The sequence below is a fragment of the Ochotona princeps genome, chromosome 1, assembly GCF_030435755.1.
Source record: "Ochotona princeps isolate mOchPri1 chromosome 1, mOchPri1.hap1, whole genome shotgun sequence".
In the NCBI taxonomy this organism is placed as follows: Eukaryota; Metazoa; Chordata; class Mammalia; order Lagomorpha; family Ochotonidae; genus Ochotona; species Ochotona princeps.
In genome coordinates, this window is record NC_080832.1 from 41809144 (window position 1) to 41830235 (window position 21092).

Sequence of the window (21092 nt, forward strand, 5' to 3'; positions counted from 1 at the left end):
CAAATTTTGGAATGTTGTGTCAAAGTTTTCATTGGTTTCCATAAATTTTTTGATCTCATCTTTAATTTCTTCTCTGATCCGTTGTTCGTTTAATAGCATATTGTTCAGCCTCCAAGAGTTTCTGTATTTCCTGGAGCATTTTGAATTGCTGATTTGCAATTTCATTCCATGGTGGTCTGAGAGGGTACATGGTATGGTTCCTATCTTTTTGAAGTTATTTAGATTTACTTTGTGTCCTATCATGTGGTCGATCCTGGAGAAGGTGCCATGCACTGCTGAAAAAATGTATAATCTGTGGCCTTAGGGTAAAAACTTCTATAAATGTCTACCAAATCCAGTTGTTCTATTGTTTGTATGAACTCTGTTGTTTCTTTGTTGAGTTTTTGTTTTGTTGATCTGTCTATTGTTGTTAGCGGAGTGTCTATTGTTGCTATCGGAGTGTTAAGATCACTCACAATTATTGTGTGCATATCTATGTCTCCCCTTAAGTCTGTAAGTAACTGCTTCACGTAGCTAGGCGCGTTGGGATTTGGTGCATATATGTTCACTATGGTAATTACTTCCTGATGGATCAATCCCTTCACCACTATATAATGACCTTCCCTGTCCTTTTTGATGCTTGTAAGATTGAAGCCTATATCATCTGAAATTACTACAGCTACCCCAGCCTTTTTTTCTTGTCGATTGGCGTGATATATCTTTTTGCACCTCTTTACTTTCAGCTTCTTGAAGTGTTTTCTGGTTAGTTGTGTCTCTTGTAGGCAACAAATTCTTGGTCCTGTTTGATGATCCATTCCGTTAATCTATGCCTTTGATTGGTGAGTTTAGGCCATTTGTGTTAAGAGTTTTGGCCTGCCATACGTATGTGTTTTTGTGGGTGTTGATATCTGTGTAATTACCCCTCCTTGTGTAGACTTTAGTGGGGAGACCTTCCTGTTTGCCATCTTTGCTTATGATTCGTCTCCTTTTTTTCTGGATTTAGTGCATTTCCAAGGAGATTTTGTAGAGCTGGTTTTGTGCAGTCATATTCTTCAAATTTCTCTTTGCTATGGAAGTATCTGATTTCGTTCTCAAATATGAAAGAGATTTTTGCTTTGTACATTATTCATGGTTGACAGTTGTTCTGATTCAGGATTTGGAAGATCTTTGTCCATTCTCTTCTTGCTTGTAAGGTCTCTTCAGAGAAATCAGCAGTGATTCTGATTGGTTTTCCCCAGTGTGTGATCTTTTCTCTGCTTCGTACTTGTCTCAGGATTCTTTCTTTGTTTTCGTTGGAGTGGAACTTGAGCAGCATATGTCTGGGTGAAGATCGCTTTGGGTCATATCTGCTGGGAGTCCTCTGACTGTCCTGGATTTGGGCAGGGTTCATGTTCCAAGTGTTTTGGAAGTTTTCCTGTATAATTTCGTTGAGCACCATTTGCATTCCTGACTCTCTTTCTGCTCCTTCAGGAAGGCCAATAATCCTAATATTCGATTTCCTGAGGTTGTCTTTCATTTCTTGTATGGTCTTATTGGCTTTGTTCAGACTTGTCTCTAGCTGTTTAATGAGCTGGGTATGTTCATTTTGCGTGTCTTTCGTTTCAGAGATCCTCTCTTCTGCTGTATTTATTCTGTTGGTTAGGCTCTCAATTTTGTGCTCTAAGTCAAGGATTTTACTTTTCATTTGTTGTATTTCTGAGGCTATGTGGTTCTTGAATTCCTTGAAGTCCTCCCAATTCTTCTCATTGTCTCTGACAGATTTTAACATTATTTTTTTGAATTCCTTGTCTGGTAGATCTTCCATGTCTTCATCTTGCATCTCCGAAATAGATATTGGCCTTTGATCCTTTATTGATAGGGTGTTGGCTCTCTCATCTGGATCATTACCTTTTCTGGTATTTCTTCCCATTGTGTTAGTGTTTCTTTTTGAGAGACCTAGGCACCAGCATGCTGAGGGGTCTCCAAGCGCTATCCTGCAGAGATCGGAGCCTGCAGGCGTGGAGTAGCAGGGTGCGGGAATTTTCAAGGCACTTTTGGTGTGTCTGTCGTACACTAGACTTCAGGGCGCCACTTCCAAGGCCCAGTGGATTCAAAGCGCACTCTCAGCTCGTCCCCTACACATATGCGACCACAGGGTGTGGGGGAATGAAGGCACCCTCTGTGCGCGCCCCCTGTGCGATCACAGGGCAAGGAGGATTCTAGGTGCTTTCTTGGTGTGTCCACAATGCCAGGGACTGTAGAGCGTGGAGGTTCCAGGTGCTCTCTGCGAACACCTGCTGCACGCGGGTCCACAGTGCCCTCCTGGTATGTCTCCCAAGCACGGGACTGTAGGGCATTGGGTGTTCCAGGTGCTCTCTGGAAGCGCCTCCTGCACAGGTCCACCCACCCCAGCAGCGCAGGACTGCCCACCCCAGCGCTCGCAGGGGACCGCCCACCCCAGCACTCACAAGGGACCGCCCAGCCCAGAGGCATGCGCGGGTTCCTGTGGGTCAGTACCACCCAGCTATGTGCCAGTCCGCAAGGCACGGGGAAGCATTCAGTGCGCCTTCTGTCCTTCTCCTCAGCACACAGGACCGCTGTGTGTCACCTCCAAGACACAGTTTTGGCAGTTTCAAGGCACTTGTCCTGTGTCCCCAGATGCTGGAATCTCCGGGGTGGAGGGGTGGGGAGATGAGCACCAAGGATGTTCAGCCTCTGTGCATGCTCCTGGAGGGTTAACTCTGGGAGCCTCGACCCACTGCCACCCCTACCCAGCTCACTCAAATCTCAGGTTCCTGCAGTTCGCCTATGCCGCTGGCGAGGACCTACGCCGTGGGTGCGGCTCCTGGCGGGTGCAGTGGGTGCAGCGGGTTCTGCGGGTGCAGCATCTGTGGTAGGTGCAGCGTCCGCTGGCGGTTTCTGTGGCTCCTGCGTCTCCTGCAGCTGCGGCTGCGGCTCCTGGCGGCACGTTTGGAGCAGAGCGCCGTCTTCCCTGCCTTTTGTTTTATTTTGTTTTGTTTTTTTCCTGGTTGCTCTTCTGAGTTGTGTGGATTTTTTTGGCTCCACACTGTCCAGGGAACTTCACGCTCCTCTCCCTGCAGCTCTATGCTGCCCCACTTACGTTTTGTCGCGTTCTATCCCTCTCTGTCTGTGAGCTGCCTCACAACCATCCTCCTATGTTGGCCATCTTGCGAGTCCCTACATTTAATTTTATAAAGATCTGTGAGGTAGATGATAATATTCAATTTTTTAAGTTGTAATGTTTGAAACATGGAGAAGTAATGTTGTCTGAGATTATTTAATGAGGCACATCAAGAATAGGATTTTAAATGACAGTTAATTTGAAATCTAGTTGACCTATGCTTACAAAGTCTAAATTTGCTAAAACTTTCCAAATTTTAAAATAGACATGGTGGGACAGGAGGGTTTAGTGTTCATTTTTTTTTTAAAGATTTATTTATTTGAAATAGATACAGAGAGAGAAATATCTTCCATCTGCTGGTTCACTTCCTAAGTGGTCACAACTTCCAGGGCTAGGCCAGCCAAAGGTGTATTCAGTTCATCCACATGGGTATCAGGTCTCAAGTGGTTGGGCCCTTTTCCGTTCTGTTCTCAGGAGTACTTGCAGGATTAAGGATGTGAAGTGGATATCATTGCAGGTGGTATCTTAACTTGCTGTGCCACAAAGCCAGTGTCACGATGCTCATTTTGCTGTGTCATAGCAAAGTGGCAGTGTATTCATTCAGTACTCAGCATGGCTTGGATATTACCGAGCTGATGGCTTCTTTTTTGACCCTTTGTTATTTAAATTATATGATAATTGTCTAAACAGTACACAGGTCTGTCTTTGGTGATTTGTTTTACCTGGTCTATAAGCTGTTTTTGACAAATGTTATCTCAATTTAGTTAATTTAGCATAAACCCCTTTTCCTCATTTCAGAAACTTTTTTATTTTTCTATTGATTATTCAGCTATACTGTTATTGAAGAAACTTAGCAAAATCTGTAAGTGTATCAATAAAATCAAGTTTTTTAAATTAAACAGCATAGCAATAATAACTTCTAAGGCTTTGGTTTATGTTGATGATTCTCATCTATTTAATTTTTTTTTCAAAATTGAATTACTGTACTAATGACTTGAAGTTAATTTTTTTCTACACATATTTTATTGCCACAATAAAATTTCCTGAAAGAATGGGGACAGATCATTCCTGAAAAACTAACCAATAGAAAGTCTTTAAAAATCAGGTATCTGAGAGCGACTACTGTGAGTGCAAATTCATCACATCCTCTAAACCCTTTGTATCTCTATGGACAAGACATTAAATAATTGTATTTTTGTCCATGTCGGCTTGTTTAAGTTATTTAAAATATTGTGATGCCAAAACATTCATACATAATATGTGAATGATTTCCCCATGTGGTAAAACTTTTTTTTTGCCTGAGTTTTATCTGAAGGTTTTATTTGGTTAGTTCTCTAAATTCTGAGGATTCCTTTTCAGAATGTGGACAGATAGTAATTATACACCAAAATGTTTCTCTGACTAAAGTCGTAAATGGTTTTTGAAAACATTTTAAGCATTGTGGTTAAAAATTCTGATTAATCCTTAATGAGCAAAAAACCTAATCAATTGAAAAAATCTCTTTTCCCAAGAGTTTTGATAGTCTTTTCTAGGAGTTACTATACTTACTATTTTTTTTTTTTTGTTATTCCTAGTTAAAATGTAGAAACTATGTATATTAATAATAATCACAGCAAACACTAAACAGATTTTATAGTTTTCCCTGTTTTGCATTATACTATGCATGCGCATATTTTAATCCCATTTTTATTTATGTCTAAGGTGGAGAATGAAATTTTTTTAGGAACTTTGAATATTTTAAAAAAATGATTGGCAGTAAATAATTAGAATACTGCCTGTTTGGATCCTTTCAACCTTGGCAAGTTTCCGTTTCTGTGTACAGTGTGAATTCTGATCAGAGAGATTCTCTCCTTCCCATTTGTATCTTTTCCTTGAGTTCTATTGTGATTTTGGGTTGTCATTTTAAAATGGCATGAAAATTGGGTACAAGTTATGGATAGAAGAGGGCTTTGCTGGTCTGCACTAGATAATTTATGTTTTTGATTTGATTTTTGTCCTTATGATTGCTGTGCTCCTGATATAGAGTACGTGAAAAAGCCTGTTTGGCATCGATTGTGATAATTGAAACTTATGCTGCTGTGTGGTTTATATTAAAAGTAATGAAAGGAAAATAGATTTTGACTGGCCTAACTTGAATGCTAAATGTCATTTCCTTTGAATTTTAGCATGCTCATTATAGCAGATCTGCAGTACTGAGGCTCCTTGAAAAGAAATATAAGTCTCTGGTAAGATTGCACTTATGTATTTATTTTTTAAGATTTATTTATATTTTTTAAACTGGAAAGTCAAATTTACAATGAGAAGGAGAGAGAGAGAGAGAGAGAGAAAGATCTTTCATCAGCTTGTTCATTCCCCAGGTGGCCGCAATGACCAGGACTGAGCTGATCTGAAGCCAGTAACTAGGAGCCAAGAGTGCCTTCTGGGCCTCCCGCATGGGTGAAGGGGTTCCAAGGCTTTGAGCCGTCCTCAACTGCTTTCTCAGTACGTAAGCAGGGAGCTGAATGGGAGGTGAAGCACCCAGTATAAGAACTGACGCCCATATAAGATCTTGGTGCATTCAGGGCGAGGACTTTAATCACTAGGCTACTGTGCCAGGCCCTGTACCTGTATTTTTATGTTAAAAAATAATGTCAAAAAGGTATATGACATAATAACTTTAATATGAAAATTTGAGTGATGATAATCAGTAATGGATAATGAAAAAATTCCCTTATGTAACCTTAGCCTACCATCTTATGAAACTTTTATGTTAAAAATTAAGGATTTTAAATGTAATCATGTTAATGATTAATAAGCATAGTGGCTTGGGCTGTTATAGATAAGCTAGCTTGGAAGAAGCCATATTTTTAAATGTTACTTTTAATCTGATTTAGATAAGGTATTCTTAAGGGAATTCTGTAGAATAAATCCATGCTGTTGAATAAAACTTTCATGAAACAATGCTGATGATAGATGCTTTTGCATTAATAAACAGTTGGCTCAAGATATATGAAATATTAGGGCCATACAACATGTATTACCAAAGTGTATCTTTATTTATTACTGCTGGTGAAAAAAATGTAAAGTTACTGAAAGGAATAGAAAATAAATCAATGTCCAATAATAATATTTGAGAAGCATGAAAAGCTAGAAATTTATTATATTTAAGTTTTGCATATAACCATATACAATCTATCTATCTATACTATTGCGCTAGGCCCAAGAGTTGATATTTTAGAAATATATTTGAGGGCCCAGCATGGTAGCTTGCTGCTAAAGTCCTTGCCTTGAACACACTGGGATCCCATATGGGCGCCAGTTCTAATCCTGGCAGCCCCGCTTCTCATGCAGCTCCCTGCTTGTGGGAAAAGCAACCGAGGACGGCCCAAAGCTCTGGGACCCTGCACCTGCATGGGAGACCTGGAAGAAGCTCCTGGCTTCTGGTTTTGGATCGGCACAGCTTCAGCTGTTGCAGCCACATGGGGAGTGAATTGTTGGACAGAAGATCTTTCTCTCTGTCTCTCCTCCTCTCTATATATCTGTCTTTCCAATAAAGTATTAACTCTTTAAATCCATTTTGTTTGTAAAGTTAAAGATACCCAAATCAATTTTAGCCTAGAAGTTCAATGCATTATAAATTAATTCAATATTTTATTTGGTCAAATATTTGACTTCATGATACCTAAACTGTTAAGATTTTAATTTATAGCTTTCTAAATATCAAAATATATTCATGTTTTATTGAGTTTTAAAAGGAATTATGGTCTCAATTTTGAAAAGAATCATTTATTAAATGGATGTGGGAATCATGATTTCCAATTTATTTTCAGAAAGGAGGGGCAGATTTTTTTGTCATCTTGTGATAAAACTGTGTGCCATGGATTTGTCCTTCTGTTGTGTAGGGAATCGTTATGTTTAGGAATGTGGAAATATTAGCCTGTTTTGCATGATGGACTGCCAGAGCATTTCTTATAGCGTCTCATTAGTTCTGTCCACTGATGTTTTCTGTAATGATTGGGTATGTGCATTGTTCTATGGGATATATATAAGCTGTATGTAGCAATTGAAAATTTCCATTGTGACCAGGGTATCTAAGAAACTCAAGTTATAATTAAATAGTTCTGTGGTCTTTGGTTACTCTGTGTGTGTGTGTGTGTGTGTGTTTATTTCTGTTGTGTCTGTTATTTATGAGATTTTTTGTTGGAGAGCATTAAAGCTTCAAATCATTTATTTATTGCCATCAGGTTTTTTTTTTTTTTTTTTTACAGAGATACCTGAGAAAGTTACAGACTGTTTCTTTGGTGTTCCAAAATCTTGAACACTAAACAAGCTATTTTGAGAGTCAGCATAAATATTTACCTTTTACCTTTAAAAAAGTGTGACTTTGTCCAGTATATGATTTAAGGGATGGCTCCTGAAATCGCTTTATGTATTTTGATTTTTCTTGCTACCTGGAAGTCATTTTCAAAAGTGAGTGACATCTAGGTCACCTTTTTATTTTCTTCTCACTTTACTGTAGTTAATATTCTTTTAAAGATTTCTGTCTTCCAGGTTAATAATTAAATAAGCTAGCTTAGTATGTATTTGATGGTACAGTCCAAAAACTTGTTACATGCAGTCTTGACTTTTGTAACTTCTCAGGGATTAGGAAAGTCATCCATTAAATCTAGTTTGGTATTAAATCTGTCTGTTACATATCTACCAGTATCATATGATGTGATTGTTTCTGACCGATTGAAAATTTTTTTCCTATGGCTGTTAGATTCTCATAAACGAAGGTTCATGCATTTAAGAAGGGAAGGGAATGGAAGGCACATAAGTGGATTATGAAAATAAAGCTAGGTAGAAATGAGTGCTTTTGTCATGTCAAAATTTCCCGATACTGGCAGTTGTTGTCAATCATTTACTTTTACATTTGTTCTTGTTGCAAAATGGGGTGCAGATGTTAGGTTAAAAAAGAAGAAAAATATTGAATAAAAAGTGGTGACAGTGAGAATTGGGATCATGGATGGCTTCAGGAATACCAGGTTTTCTGAAGCCTGAGTGGAAGTGAACTAAAGGCTCATTGACATAAAATATTTTGGAGATGGTATTATAGAAGTTATGGTTTGTTCTTTTTGTCTTTTAATTTTTTAGAACTTCTGTTATATTTAGTATTAATTTTGCATGTCAAAAATTCCCATGTCATGATTATAAGTCATTATTTTGCTTGTTTTAGTTGAAAATGTGTTAGAGGTATTAAGTGGAAAGAGGTGGAAAGTGTTGACACAGAAAGTTGGTTAAGAGTTTGTATGATTGCTTAGTGAAAGGTGATGGAAGTGTGAGTTAAGGTTTTGACAATGAAAATTGGCATAGTAGGCACCGCGAATGTCCGAGCGAAAAGCACCAACACATGGAGACCATGATGGTGTTAGAAGTGCTGGGAGCCATCTCTCCGAGCCTTCTCTCCACAAGCCTCTTTATTACCATATTATCTCCTCTTTCCCCCAAGCCCATCAACAGGACAATAGGACGCCAATGAGTCTGCAAAGGCTAGGTGCTACTGCCTTAGGCCGATTCCTGAGTGCTCAGCTTAAGGAATGTAAATCAACTCCTCAGCCCACAACATATTCCCCCTTCTGTATTAAAGCAGACTTGAATGCGCATGTCTTAGGTTGTGGACTCTCAGGTTATCAGCCTTACTCGTCATCGGGAACCTCCGTAGCATGACGGAGACCCTGTCCTAGGTTGGTCAGTTCCCGGTCCATCTTACCCGTCACTGGCTGCCATTCAACACCTTGTCTGCTGCAGCTGCTCAAACCATACTTGGGGAAGCTGGTAACCCTGTTCCAAGGCTAGGAGTGAATATCAGCTCAGTAGCAAAGAGCAAACAACAGTTCCCGGGCTTGGGAAAACAAAGCACATCACAGGTGAAACATACATAAAAGGCACAATGGGAGGCAAGAGGCCATGATCTTAGGAGTAACTTAGCTCAGTAGCAATGAGCAGACAGCAGTTCCCAGGCTTAGGAAAACATTTTGCACTTGCACAGATGATAAAACAGAAATGCATACAATACAACAGAAAGGCATACGATGGGGTACAGGAGGCCTAGACCAAATCTAACAGCATCTGCTATTTCTTTTCCAACAAATCAACCCGCAGTCCAGCATAAGCATGCCCACCCACTCATGTTCATCAGTAAAGTCTTGTTGTTCCATAACTCTGGCAGTCTGTTCTGCGACCTTGTTCACTGTCACCACGGTAGCTGGTGGTAGTGGCTGTTGACGTACTGGCTATGATGGACGCCGTTATGCCAAAGTCTCTTTTATACTTATCAGGCCAACATAGGCCTCTCCGTCAGTCCCAACAGGCACAGGTGGGATACAGGGCAGCTGCAGGATAATAGCAGAATCGCAATTGTCATTCCAGCATGCTGTCAGGGTGCACTGGAACTTGGTGTCATTCCTTTCAGAGGCATCTCCTGTACTTAAGAGAGAAGCATAGGGATAACACAAGCAAACACAAGCTTCAAATTTAAAGAGCTAAGGTTCACTCACAAGAGCGAGTCCTCAGGTTCAGAGGAAAGAAGGAACTAATCCTCTGCCATAGTGGCGGGAGGAAAAACAAGAGAGAAAAACCCGTAAAGTTTCCTCTCAAAGATGTTTCTCCAAAAACAAAGAAACTTCCTGGTATCCAAGGTACCTGGCCTTGGGACAAAAGGCCAGAAAGGTGTCACTGGCCCACTTCCTAGGTCCCTTACAAATGATAAAGACGCCAGTCTGAAGCCCTCCTCCTTGGCAATGCCTGGAGAAATGGGCTGAGGCTTCAGGTGGGGAATAGAAATGCAAATGTCACCCTTGTCTGTTGGGGAAGTAAGTACCTGTTAAGATATGCATTTGTCCTGGGAGAGACATGCTCAGGTGAATCCAAGACAAGGTGGGGAAAATATAAACAAAACAAGAGGAGTTTCAAATCAAAGCACGGATGGGTAATAGCAAGGCTCAATACTTCCTCCCCCATCCCACATAGCTCTCAGAGAACCAAGTCCCAAGCCACCGATAAACTTCGGCTTTGCCATCAGTCAGGGAACACACTGCAGAACAGTGACAAAATACTGATATACTTATGTTATAAATAAAGGCCTAATATACTTGCTTGTCCCGTTGATCTTCCGACTCAAATGCCATCATCTTGTCCAGTATCCGAGCTTTCACAAGACTCTGCAGCAGAAGCTTGCCGGACAAGCCTCTCAGGAATCCACCTCCGACCATTTTCATTTTCTGGGAAAACACAAACTGATCCTCGCCCCCAAATGAGGACAGGATCTGGGCCTAGCCACTTACCAGTCAAGGGGTCCTTCCACATAACATAACCTTTCTGCTTCTGAGATGGATGCCAATGACGATCTGCAGCAGACCATCCTTCAGCATCCAATGTTAGAAAATTTAAAATAAATAATACAAGATTCAAATGATCTCGGGGAGTGCTATATTCCCCCTTTTTGGTTTTAATAAGGTAATCCTTAATAGTACGGTTGGCACATTCCACAATACCTTGTCCTTGAGGATTGTAAGGAATACCTGTAATTAGTTGTATATGGTGGGAGGCAGCAAAATCACGAAACTTGCTGCTAGTATAGCAAGGACCATTATCAGTTTTGATAACTTTAGGAGTTCCCAAGATGGAAAAACATGCATAGCAATGAGCTAGAGTATGTCTGACTTGTTCTCCTGTTTGAGGAGTAGCTAAAATAAATCCAGAACAAGTATCAATAGTGACATGCACATACTTTAGTGTCCCAAACTCTGGGATGTGTGTCACATCCATTTGCCAGACATGATTGGGCAACAGTCCTCGGGGATTTACACCATAATGAGGAACAGGTAAAAACTGAGGGCACACTGAGCATTGCTTCACGATGGTTCTGGCTTGTTCCTTAGTCAGACTAAAGCGCAAACGAAGCGTGTTAGAATTCAAGTGAAATCTAGCATGTGCCTTTTGAGCTTCTTCAAGAGCTGAGGCCACCAATTTGGTGGCTGAATCTGCAGCCGCATTTCCTGATGTCAAGGGCCCAGGTAAACCTGTATGGGCTCGAATATGAGTCACAAAGAATTTATCTTTGTGGGCCCAAATACAGGCCTGAATTTTAGCAAATAGAGATGCTGCTGTAGAGCGGGAAGAAATTTAGCCCGCAGTCTCCAGCACAGGAAGGGAATGGGCAACATATCCACTATCAGAATACAAATTAAAAGGCTGCATGGAAAATGTTTGAAAGACGGCAAGAACGGCCACCAATTCTACAACCTGTGCAGAGACAAAAGATGTGGGGATGGTGGTAACCTGGCCATCTACTACAAAAGCTGCTTGACCATTTGACGACCCATCAGTGAAAACAGTTAAAGCTTCTGGCAATGGTTGAAGAGAGGGTACAAGTGGAAAAACAACAGGATGCAAAATAAAAAACTGTACAATGGGGTCCTTGGGATAGTGGTTGTCAAAATTAACATTTAAAGTACTCAAAAGTATAGACCAGGTCTCTTCCATATTCTGCAACCACAAAAGCTGCTTCTGAGTGTATGGAACGATAATGGTATCTGGGACCTTCCCAAAATGTCTTAGGCTGCTTTTAGTGGCCTTTGTATCAACTCTGCTATGGCCAAATAGTAAGGCACAATTGTCTTAGCAGGAGAGACATGCAAATGTTCCCACAAAATAGGTCCCTGCTGATAAAATACTCCTGTAGGTGTATATAAGGATGCTATAACAATAAATAAAAGTGGAATACTGTAATTAATCCTGGTCAAATGGGATTGTTCAATAGCTATCTCAACCTTGCGTAGGGCGTGAGGTCCCTCCATAGTCATTACCCTAGGGGATGTTGGAGAGGAGTCACCTTTTAAGATATCAAACAAAGGTTTCAAATCTGCATTAGTAAATTTCAAACTGGGTCTCATCCAATTTATATCCCCTAACAATTTCTGAAAATCATTAAGAGTTCGCAACTTTTCTGTGGCTATGGAAATTTTTTGGGGTTTAACACAATTCTGAAAAAGTTGAAATCCCAAATAATTAAATGGAGAAACAAGTTGTATTTTATCTGGGGCTATAGCTAATCCTGCTTTTTCTAACTTTTGCTGTAACTTACACAGACAGGATTGCAACACCTGAGTAGATTGAGCTGCCAGCAAAATATCATCCATATAATGAACAATCATAACAGAGGGAAAGCTAGCGCGCACTGGTTTTAAGGCGGCAGCCACATAAATCTGACACATAGTAGGACTATTAGCCATTCCTTGCGGTAAAAATTTCCATTGGTACCGTTCAAATGGTTCCTGCAAATTAACAGAAGGCACACTGAAAGCAAAACGAGGCGAATCTTCTGGATGAAGAGGAATGGAAAAAAAACAATCCTTTAAATCGATCACAACAATATTAAAATCTTTTGGAATGGCAGAAGGCAGCGGTAATCCTGGCTGCTGTGATCCCATTATCTCCATGGTAGCATTCACTGCTCTGAGATCCTGTAAAAGTCTCCACTTCCCTGATTTCTTTTTAATCACAAAAATAGGTGTATCCCAAGGTGAAGTGGAACGAACAATAAGTTCAGCAGCCAGCTGTTCTTGAACTATTTCCTTAACGGCGGCTATTTTTTCTGTAGAAAGGGGCCATTGGTTAATCCAAACAGATTGAGAACTTTTCCATGTAATCTTCAGTGGAGTAACCTCAGCCGCCATCACAATGGCCCCTAGGGAAAATGCCCTAGCCCTTTCTTATCCTTCTTATGTTCCACGGGAGATTGGTTGAGTAATTCCTTGCAGCTTTCTTCCTATACCTTTTCCAGGAATGTAGCCGTACCTCTCCGTCTGCTGCATAGCTAATTCCTGACCAGATACTAATTCTGCCCCCATTTGTTGCAAAACATCTCTCCCCCACAAATTAACTGGCAGACCTGGTACTACGTAGGGGGTAACATGACCACCATTTCCTTCCTTATCCCTCCAGGCTAGAGGCCTGGAGCTGGCAAGGGGGCTTTGGGTAATCCCCAATCCTTGCAGAGTGGTCATGGTGGGTGTAACAGGCCAACCTGGGAGCCAATATTTCTGTGAAATAAGAGTGGTGTCGGCACCAGTGTCTAGAAGCTCAGTAAATTTCTTTCCTTCTATACTCAACTCCAAAGTAGGGCAGCCTGCCATATCAGCGACCCAATAAACAGAGGCTTCACCAGTGGAGCCAAACCCTGCTTTCTTCTGTCCAAGCCTGCAAGCATTATCTGACTTCACTGTGGGGAGCAGCACTAACTGTGCTATTTGTGCCACCTGGGGCAAAACTACAACTCCAGCATGAACACTGGCTAAAACTTTAATTTCCCCTGTATAGTCTGCATCAATCACTCCTGGGGTAATATGAACTCCTTTCAAGGCCGTGCTGCTACATCCCAGCAGAAGCCCTACAGTGTCAGGGGGTAGTGGCCCATAAATTCCTGTAGGAACAGCCTGTACCCCCATTTGGGGTGTCAATACGACATAGGAGGTGGTATGGAGGTCCCATCCTCCACTGCCTGTGCTCCCTCGGGCAAGGTCATGAATGACCTTTGTTCCTGAGGAACAAACTGAATCGCTGCCCCATACATTGGTGCTTGCGGGGCCCGGGGCTGGCCCCTGCTCCCGTTTCCCGGCACAGATGGCTGCCTGGAGATGTCTGTCTTGGACCTGCATTCATTTGCCCAATGTTTCCCACGTTGGCATCGAGGGCAAACTCCTGGGGACTGCCTGTCCATATTAGCAGCCTGTGCACAACCTTGGAGTGGGCAGTTCCGGCGGATATGCCCTAGCCGGCCACATTTAAAACATCCTTGTTTTGGGCGAGCTCCCGAGCCCACGGTTGTTCCATCACGCAATGCCTCTGCAATGGCTGCACCCATTATCTGTCCTTTCCCAATGTCCTGCTGGACTCTGTATGGTGTAAACTTTTAATTAGGGAATCTCAACGGAACTTGAGCTGTGGTTATGCATCAGGGTGGGGGAATTCATGATGGGGGAAGGGTTTGGGGTGAAGGGGGGGGGAATCCCAGTACCTATGAAATTGTGTCATGTAATGCAATGTAATTAATGAATAAATGAATATTAAAGAAAAAAAAAAAGATACGTGTTAAGGGGCTCATGCTTCCAAGGTCTAATTGCTTCCTGGCACCATTTGTTGGCATTTTCATATGCTAGTTGCTTTACAAAAGACATGGCTTGATCTGCATCACCAAATACCCTATCTGCAGTTACCAGTAGGCGATCTACAAATGCCTGGTAAGGCTCGTCCGGGCCTTGGACAATTTTAGAGAGATGTAAATGTAGCGAGCCCTTTGGTGATAAAGACTTCCAGGCCCTTACTGCAGCAGCAGCGGTCTGTGCATAAACCCCTGGGTCATAATTAATCTGATCCTGTACATTAGCAAAATTCCCCTCTCCTGTCAACATATCATGATTTCTCTCAGGAAAGCCTGCCTGGGTATTTTGCCGTGCTGTGTCAAGGCAAAGCTCAAAGAACTCAGATTTCCACATTAGAAAATCGCCCCCATCCAGAGTAGCCTTACAGAGCTGTTTCCAATCAGCTGGAGTCAAATTGTTAGGTGCTAAGGTTTCAATCATGGAAACAGTAAAGGGGGCCGATGGACCATATGTGGCAACAGCGTCCCTCAGACTCTTTATGTCCTTAAAAGACAGTGCCAGGTGCTGTCTAATTCTCTGCCCCTGCTGATTCTCTACCTCAACTACTGGGAAGGTAAAGCGCCTAGCAAGGGTAGCCGCCTCAGGGTCTCCCTGCTCCTGTGCTTGCTGTACCGCACGTTCCACAGCTGAAAGAGAAGTTGAAAGCGGGGGTCCAGCACAAGCCCCAACAGTGCATCCACTCTGTTCCTGCCTCAACTGAAGGGAGAGGTGCTGAAGTTGCTCTTGTAAACCTTTTACAACTGTGCTCAGACATGATGGCGCCAATGGCTCAGGCGGCGCAGAGAGCTCTGTGCCTGTCCAAGAGGGACTTTTGTTTGGCACACGCTCTACAGGTGGAGGATCCTCGGCAAACTCACTTCCATCCTTTTCCTCCTCAGCCTCCTCAGAAGAGGACCGCAAATCTTCTTCACGCACTTTCTCCAGACTTTGTCTTGTCTGGGGTTCCTTCTCCTTATTTACCCTGGTTTGCAGCTCTCTCCTACTTTTAACAGACAATTTCTTATGGCGGGCTTCCACCACTGCTTGACGGGATGACCAAGCAATATTTAGCAAGCGCCAGAGAAAAAGGATGACTACAATGAAAGCAAACCATGGGAATACGTCGCAGACAGTTTCAAAAAAACTCTGCGAGGCCTTAAGCGTAGTGTCGGTGCCTAGTGACTGGAGCAGATCTCGGATTCCCTTAATTACCTGCATTTTAGAGAGTTCTTGCCCCATGATAAATTTTACTTATGCCCCTGCAAAAATTTTAAAACCTGCCTCTAGATTTCCGGGGTCCCTCAGATTGTCCCTCGTGCCCCTGAACAGGGAGAAGGTCTGGGGATGAGATTAACTTGCCCCTCCAGAGTTCCAGGGGTCCCTCAGATTGTCCCTCGTGCCCTAGCACAGGGAGAGGGTCTGGGAATTAAATCAGTTATGCCCCTGCAAAATTCCCAAATTCCAAATTCTTGCTTCAAAATCCCTTAATTCCTAATTCCTTAATTCCTTACCTTCGTAGTTCCAGGGGTCCCTCGAACGTCCTTTGCGCTGTGCCCCACGTTGGGCGCCATTTGTCGCGGCTAGCTGAGCTGGCATAGTAGGCACCGCGAATGTCCGAGCGAAAAGCACCAACACACGGAGACCATGATGGTGTTAGAAGTGCTGGGAGCCATCTCTCTGAGCCGTCTCTCCACAAGCCTCTTTATTACCATATTATCTCCTCTTTCCCCCAAGCCCATCAACAGGACAATAGGACGCCAATGAGTCTGCAAAGGCTAGGTGCTACTGCCGTAGGCCGATTCCTGAGTGCTCAGCTTAAGGAATGTAAATCAACTCCTCAGCCCACCACACAGAAATACCATATTTAGAATGTTATATTGTAAATATGTTATATTCAAAGGACTTGACTTTTGCATGGAGAATGGATGAGGCCTCAGATAGTTGTGGTAATGTAATTCTTGAGGTATGCAACAATGCATAAGGCAAAAATTTTACTGCTAAAAATAATGACTTTTAGATTAGATAAATTTGCTTGTGTAGAATTTGAAATGCAGGTATCAAGCAGTCATGGATCTGGAGCTCCAAAGTTTGGTTTAGACAAGGCATGTGGCTGTGGAAGAATGGTCCCCAAACCCAACCCTACATTTGATCATATGCTGGGAAATATATAGTTGTATTGACTGCTACCATTTAAGATTGTGTTAAATCGGAAAGATATGCCAAGTGCTCGCAAGCTTGGAAGAGACTTTGTCCACACTGAAACTGGACAGGACATGTATAGTGCCTTTACTGAATTGTGACAGCTCCTGCGTAGTACTGTGCAGGAGGGAAGTCCTTGTAATTTGGAACTGATCATGTTGGTACCTCTGCTTAGGAAATACCATGATCCCATACCTCTAAAAGGAAAAGGTGATCAGGATAAACTGCTTTCATATTTATTCAGACAGTTCAGGTTCAGTGAAATTCCTCCTTACCAGTTCTCTGATGGTAGAAACGCTTTTGAAATTTAGGTTCCCAGATACTGTCACAATCCAACTTTCAAAGCGGACTTTTCTGAGGTGAAAGTCCTGCCATGTTATTTATTTCCTATATATAGTTGAGGCCGTAAGAATGAATGAGTTGGGAATATCATTTGCTACCCCAGTTCGGAACTCACCTGTACAATCTTCATTTTTTTTTCTCACTTCAACCTTAATCTTTCCTTCACTAGGGTTTTATCTAGTTCTTTCTTTGGAGTACTTTTTTTCCCCCATCAACTAACCTCTTTACCCCTTTCTTTTATGAGGGTGTCTTCATATGCATATTAAAAAAAAAAAGACTGTACATGGATTTCAATTTTGTTTCACCCTAAAATAAGCACCAACTTTTGACTTGCTCCATAGACATTTAAGCATGAGCATACCCTTCCAGCCTGAGGTGTCCTTCACTCGATGAGATCCTTGTATCATCAGCCATTTTTTTCTTCACAGCGAACCTTCCCCAAAGTGAAAATTGTACTAGTTACTTTTACTTTTTTGGTTCGTAATCCTTTTTGAATTATAAACTGGTTTTACTCTCCCAGCTTCTATGAAGCTGGTCTTTCCAAGGTCACTAACGACTTTATCTCGTTAAATCTGATAGTTTTCAGTCCTTATCTTATGGGTGGCTTCTGTTTTTGCTTGGCTGTTAGAATGAGAAGGCACCTTGAAGGAGAAGGTGTTGAGGGAAGGGACATAGGCTGCCTTGTGTTGGTGGTGGATGGGTTTCAAGAGTTCAACTGGAGACTCAGCAAAATCACAGGGCATAGTAGGGATAAGAGATCCTCTGTTATTGTGACTGTTTTTTGAGAAGATTTTCCTTATCACTTTTTGACATTTGTAGTGTTTGAGGTAAGTGAGAAATGAAGTCTGGATCTAGCTGATACTTTAATGGATGGGTGGGATGAAAAATACTCTATGGCAAAGGAAGAGAGTTTTTCATCATAACCATTGAGTTTTTGTATCTTACGTTATAAGACGTAAAGGGTAAAAGTCTTATTTCTGTCTGTTGACACCAACATTATAATGATATTGTTGACATATAAATGTTTTCAGTTTCTTCAGTGATGCCATAATTAAAATGTAACTGGCAAGACTGAACTTTATTAGATGGAATGGTATTATTTGAGAGTTGTACTAGAAAAATCTCCCAGAACATTTTTTACAGCTTGATTAAATTTTAAGTTACTGTGCTTGTAGCCTGAACATTTCTGAAACTAATAAGTTATTATTTTATCAGATAACTACAGCCGTGCAACAGTGTGTTGAGTATTTGGAATTGTGTCAGACCATGAGAACTGATGAATTTTTGGAACATTCAAAGCACTGTGGTGAGTGTCCATTTTCCTAATACATACTTAAGAAGGTAAATGTTATTAATAAACAAATTTAGTAATTTCTTTTGAATAGTTGCTTATATCCTGATCAGCTAAGTTGTTTGCTAATAGTGTGAAATGTTATTTATGAATTTAAAAGATAAACTTTTATCATGACTTTTTCTAGCAGAATTACCCTTGAAATTAATGTATGATCAATTCATGTGGGAGAATCTTTAACTTTATAATAATGCAAGGTTCACCGTTTTCTTTCTAACAGTATATCAGCTATTCATTTATGCTCTCTAGTGGGAGGAAAAGTTCCATAAAATAATTTTTTTGACTATAAGTGATTCTTCAATTCATATTGGAGAATTTTTTATACTACAATGATACATGTTCACTGCTTTCTAACAGTGTATTAGTTATTCACTTAGGTTCTCTAGTGGGTGGGAAAGTTCCAAAAATATTCTTTATTAAGATTAGATATTCTTTGTTATTAGATACTTTGTGATTCCTCTCCTTTTATTCTGGGTCAGCTAAAATGTCATAAATGTTTCATAATCTGACAGTGATTTCTAATCTGATCTTTCCTTAGTTACTGACTAAAATAACTCTTAGATCTCGTTTGCACCTAAACAACTTCCTTTCTATTTTCATTGCTCTAACTATAATCCTCTACACTAATAGTTGTCTTATTTATTGTGAAAATTAATGTTTATGTTTTTTAGGAAGACATTTCTGCTTATTCTTGTTTTTACTTGTTTTTACTTGCAATTTATCTATAACTTGCCATGTGAAACTGATTTTCTTTAAGATATATTAATTTTTATTGGTAAGGCAGATTTATAGAGAGAAGGAGAGACAGAGAGAAAGATCTTCTGTCTGCTGATTCACTCCCCAAGTGACTGCAACAGCCAGAGCTAAGCCAACTGAAGCCAGGAGCCAGGAGCTTTGTCCAGGTCTGCCACAAGGGTACGTGGTCTCAAGGCTTTGGGCCATCCTCTACTGCTTTCCCAGGCCACAAGCAGAGAGCTGGACTGAAAGTGGAGCAGGTGGGTCATGAACCAGTACCCAAAGGGCATCCCAGTGCATGTGGAGGAGGATTTAGCCTCTGATGCTTCCTGCTGGGCCTGTTAAACTGATTTTAATTATTCTGTTATTCTTTTGTTGTTTCTCTAAGGAAATAAAAAGCTCTTTTGAGAGTATGCAGATATCTTAGAATTTTCTGTATCTCATAATTTCATTAGCTTCTAGCAAGAGGTAAAATGGCCAAAGAATAACTTAGGGACTTCAAATGCCATTAATGTCTTACAGTGGAGGAGAAAGTATAAAAGTTAGAATTTATCCTCTTTCTTTCTTTCTTTCTTTGTCCCTCCTTCTCTCTCTCTTTCTTTCTTTCTTTCTTTCTTTCTTGCTTGCTTGCTTGCATTCATTCATTCATTCATTTGTTATACTTGAAAGGCTAGACTTTCAGATTTCTGGAGCCAACATTATGGAATTGTAAGCATTTGTGTGCTGGTTAAAATCTTGGCTTCTTTGCTAATGTTCCTAAAGTACCTGGGCCTCTACCACCCGAGGAGACCTGGTTGGAGTTCCAGGCTTCTGGCTTTGGCCATGACAGATCTGGCTGTTCTATCTTTTGGGTATCAAACTGGTGTATGGAGATATTCTCCTTCTCTCTCTCTTTCTCTCTCTTACTGTGTGTGTGTCCGTTTCTCTGTAACTATCTTTCAAATAAATGACTAAATCTTAACACTCAGATTTCAGAGCATTTCTGATTTTTTTAGTAATACTCATCTTGTGTTGACTTCATTGGTGAAATGGTGCTTTTTCTGTTGATTCCCGCCTTTACTTTTGAGGTTCTTTTTAAATGAGAGATGATTACTCTGACAATTTTATGTCTGTTATTTTGGAATAAATATTGTATGCATATGCTGTTGTGGTATTTGCCAATTTTATGACTGCTTCTCTTCAGATACAGTGTAAAGGATGTTAGGAAACAATAAGGAAAATAATTAAAAAAATTCAAATCAAGTGTTTCTCCGTTAAAGGCTGTTATTTAATTGTGTTTTAATGTTTAGAAGGGAGTGAAGAAAGGTACTATACAATATAAATGACACTAAAAATGTTTTTGTTTGCCTCCTTTTTAAAGGAAACGGACAGAAAACTTTCTACTACTCAGGACAAGAATTACAATATATTTATTTTATCCACTCACTTTGTCTGTTAGGAAGATTACTGATTTATACACAAGGCAGAAAACTCTTTCCTATAAAGCTGAAGAATAGAAAAGGTAAGTGCAATCAGGAGAATGACTGTGTAGAGAGATGATAGGATTTCTATGCTATGGAGTATTGCTTTTAAATTTATCATTTACTTCACTTATTTGAAAGGTACATATACACAGAGAAAGAAAGAAAAACAGACATCTACCTGGTCCACTCTCTAGTTTCCTCTAACAGGGAGGGGATTGACCAGGCCAAAGCTAAGATCCTGGGAATCCATATGAATGTTTCAGGCTAATCAGAACCCAAGTACTTGACCCTTGACCTGCTGCCTTCCAGGATGTGCTTTAGCAGGAATCTGGAGCTGGAAATGGAGTAGGGATCAAGCCCAGGCACTTTATGATAGGATGCATGCATCTCGTGTGGTATCTTAACTGCTTCGCCAAATACACACCCCTGGAGTTTTCAGACTTGGAAACTTGTATGTTCTCTTTTAGAGTATTTTTTTTTATTTTAGTTTTCAGTGTATACTTTTCTTGACAAATTAAGTATTTTGTTGCTGTTTGCTCTTCCCCTGCCCTTTAGTGCTTTCTTTATTTCATTCCACCTTTTAAAAACCTAGGCATAGTTGATCATCTAGATCTGGATGCAGAATTGAAGAACTCATATAAGTTTTGCTTCACTTATAAACTGATCATGTGGAGATATTAACTAACATTTATTCTTTCAGTGTCTATATCTTTAAAAATGGAATAGTAGTATCAGTGATG

At 40.7% G+C, this 21092-nt stretch overlaps 1 protein-coding gene across 1 annotated transcript in view; it reads left to right on the forward strand.

Annotated features, from left to right (window-relative positions):
• TBC1D32 (TBC1 domain family member 32) overlaps window positions 1-21092 on the forward strand; it is a 192735-nt gene that overhangs the window by 42477 nt on the left and 129166 nt on the right. Inside the window, exons 10-12 of the mRNA XM_058669172.1 lie at window positions 5266-5325; window positions 18019-18109; window positions 20250-20390. Of these exons, the coding sequence (XP_058525155.1) occupies window positions 5266-5325; window positions 18019-18109; window positions 20250-20390 (292 nt within the window). The remainder of the gene's footprint in view (window positions 1-5265; window positions 5326-18018; window positions 18110-20249; window positions 20391-21092) is intronic.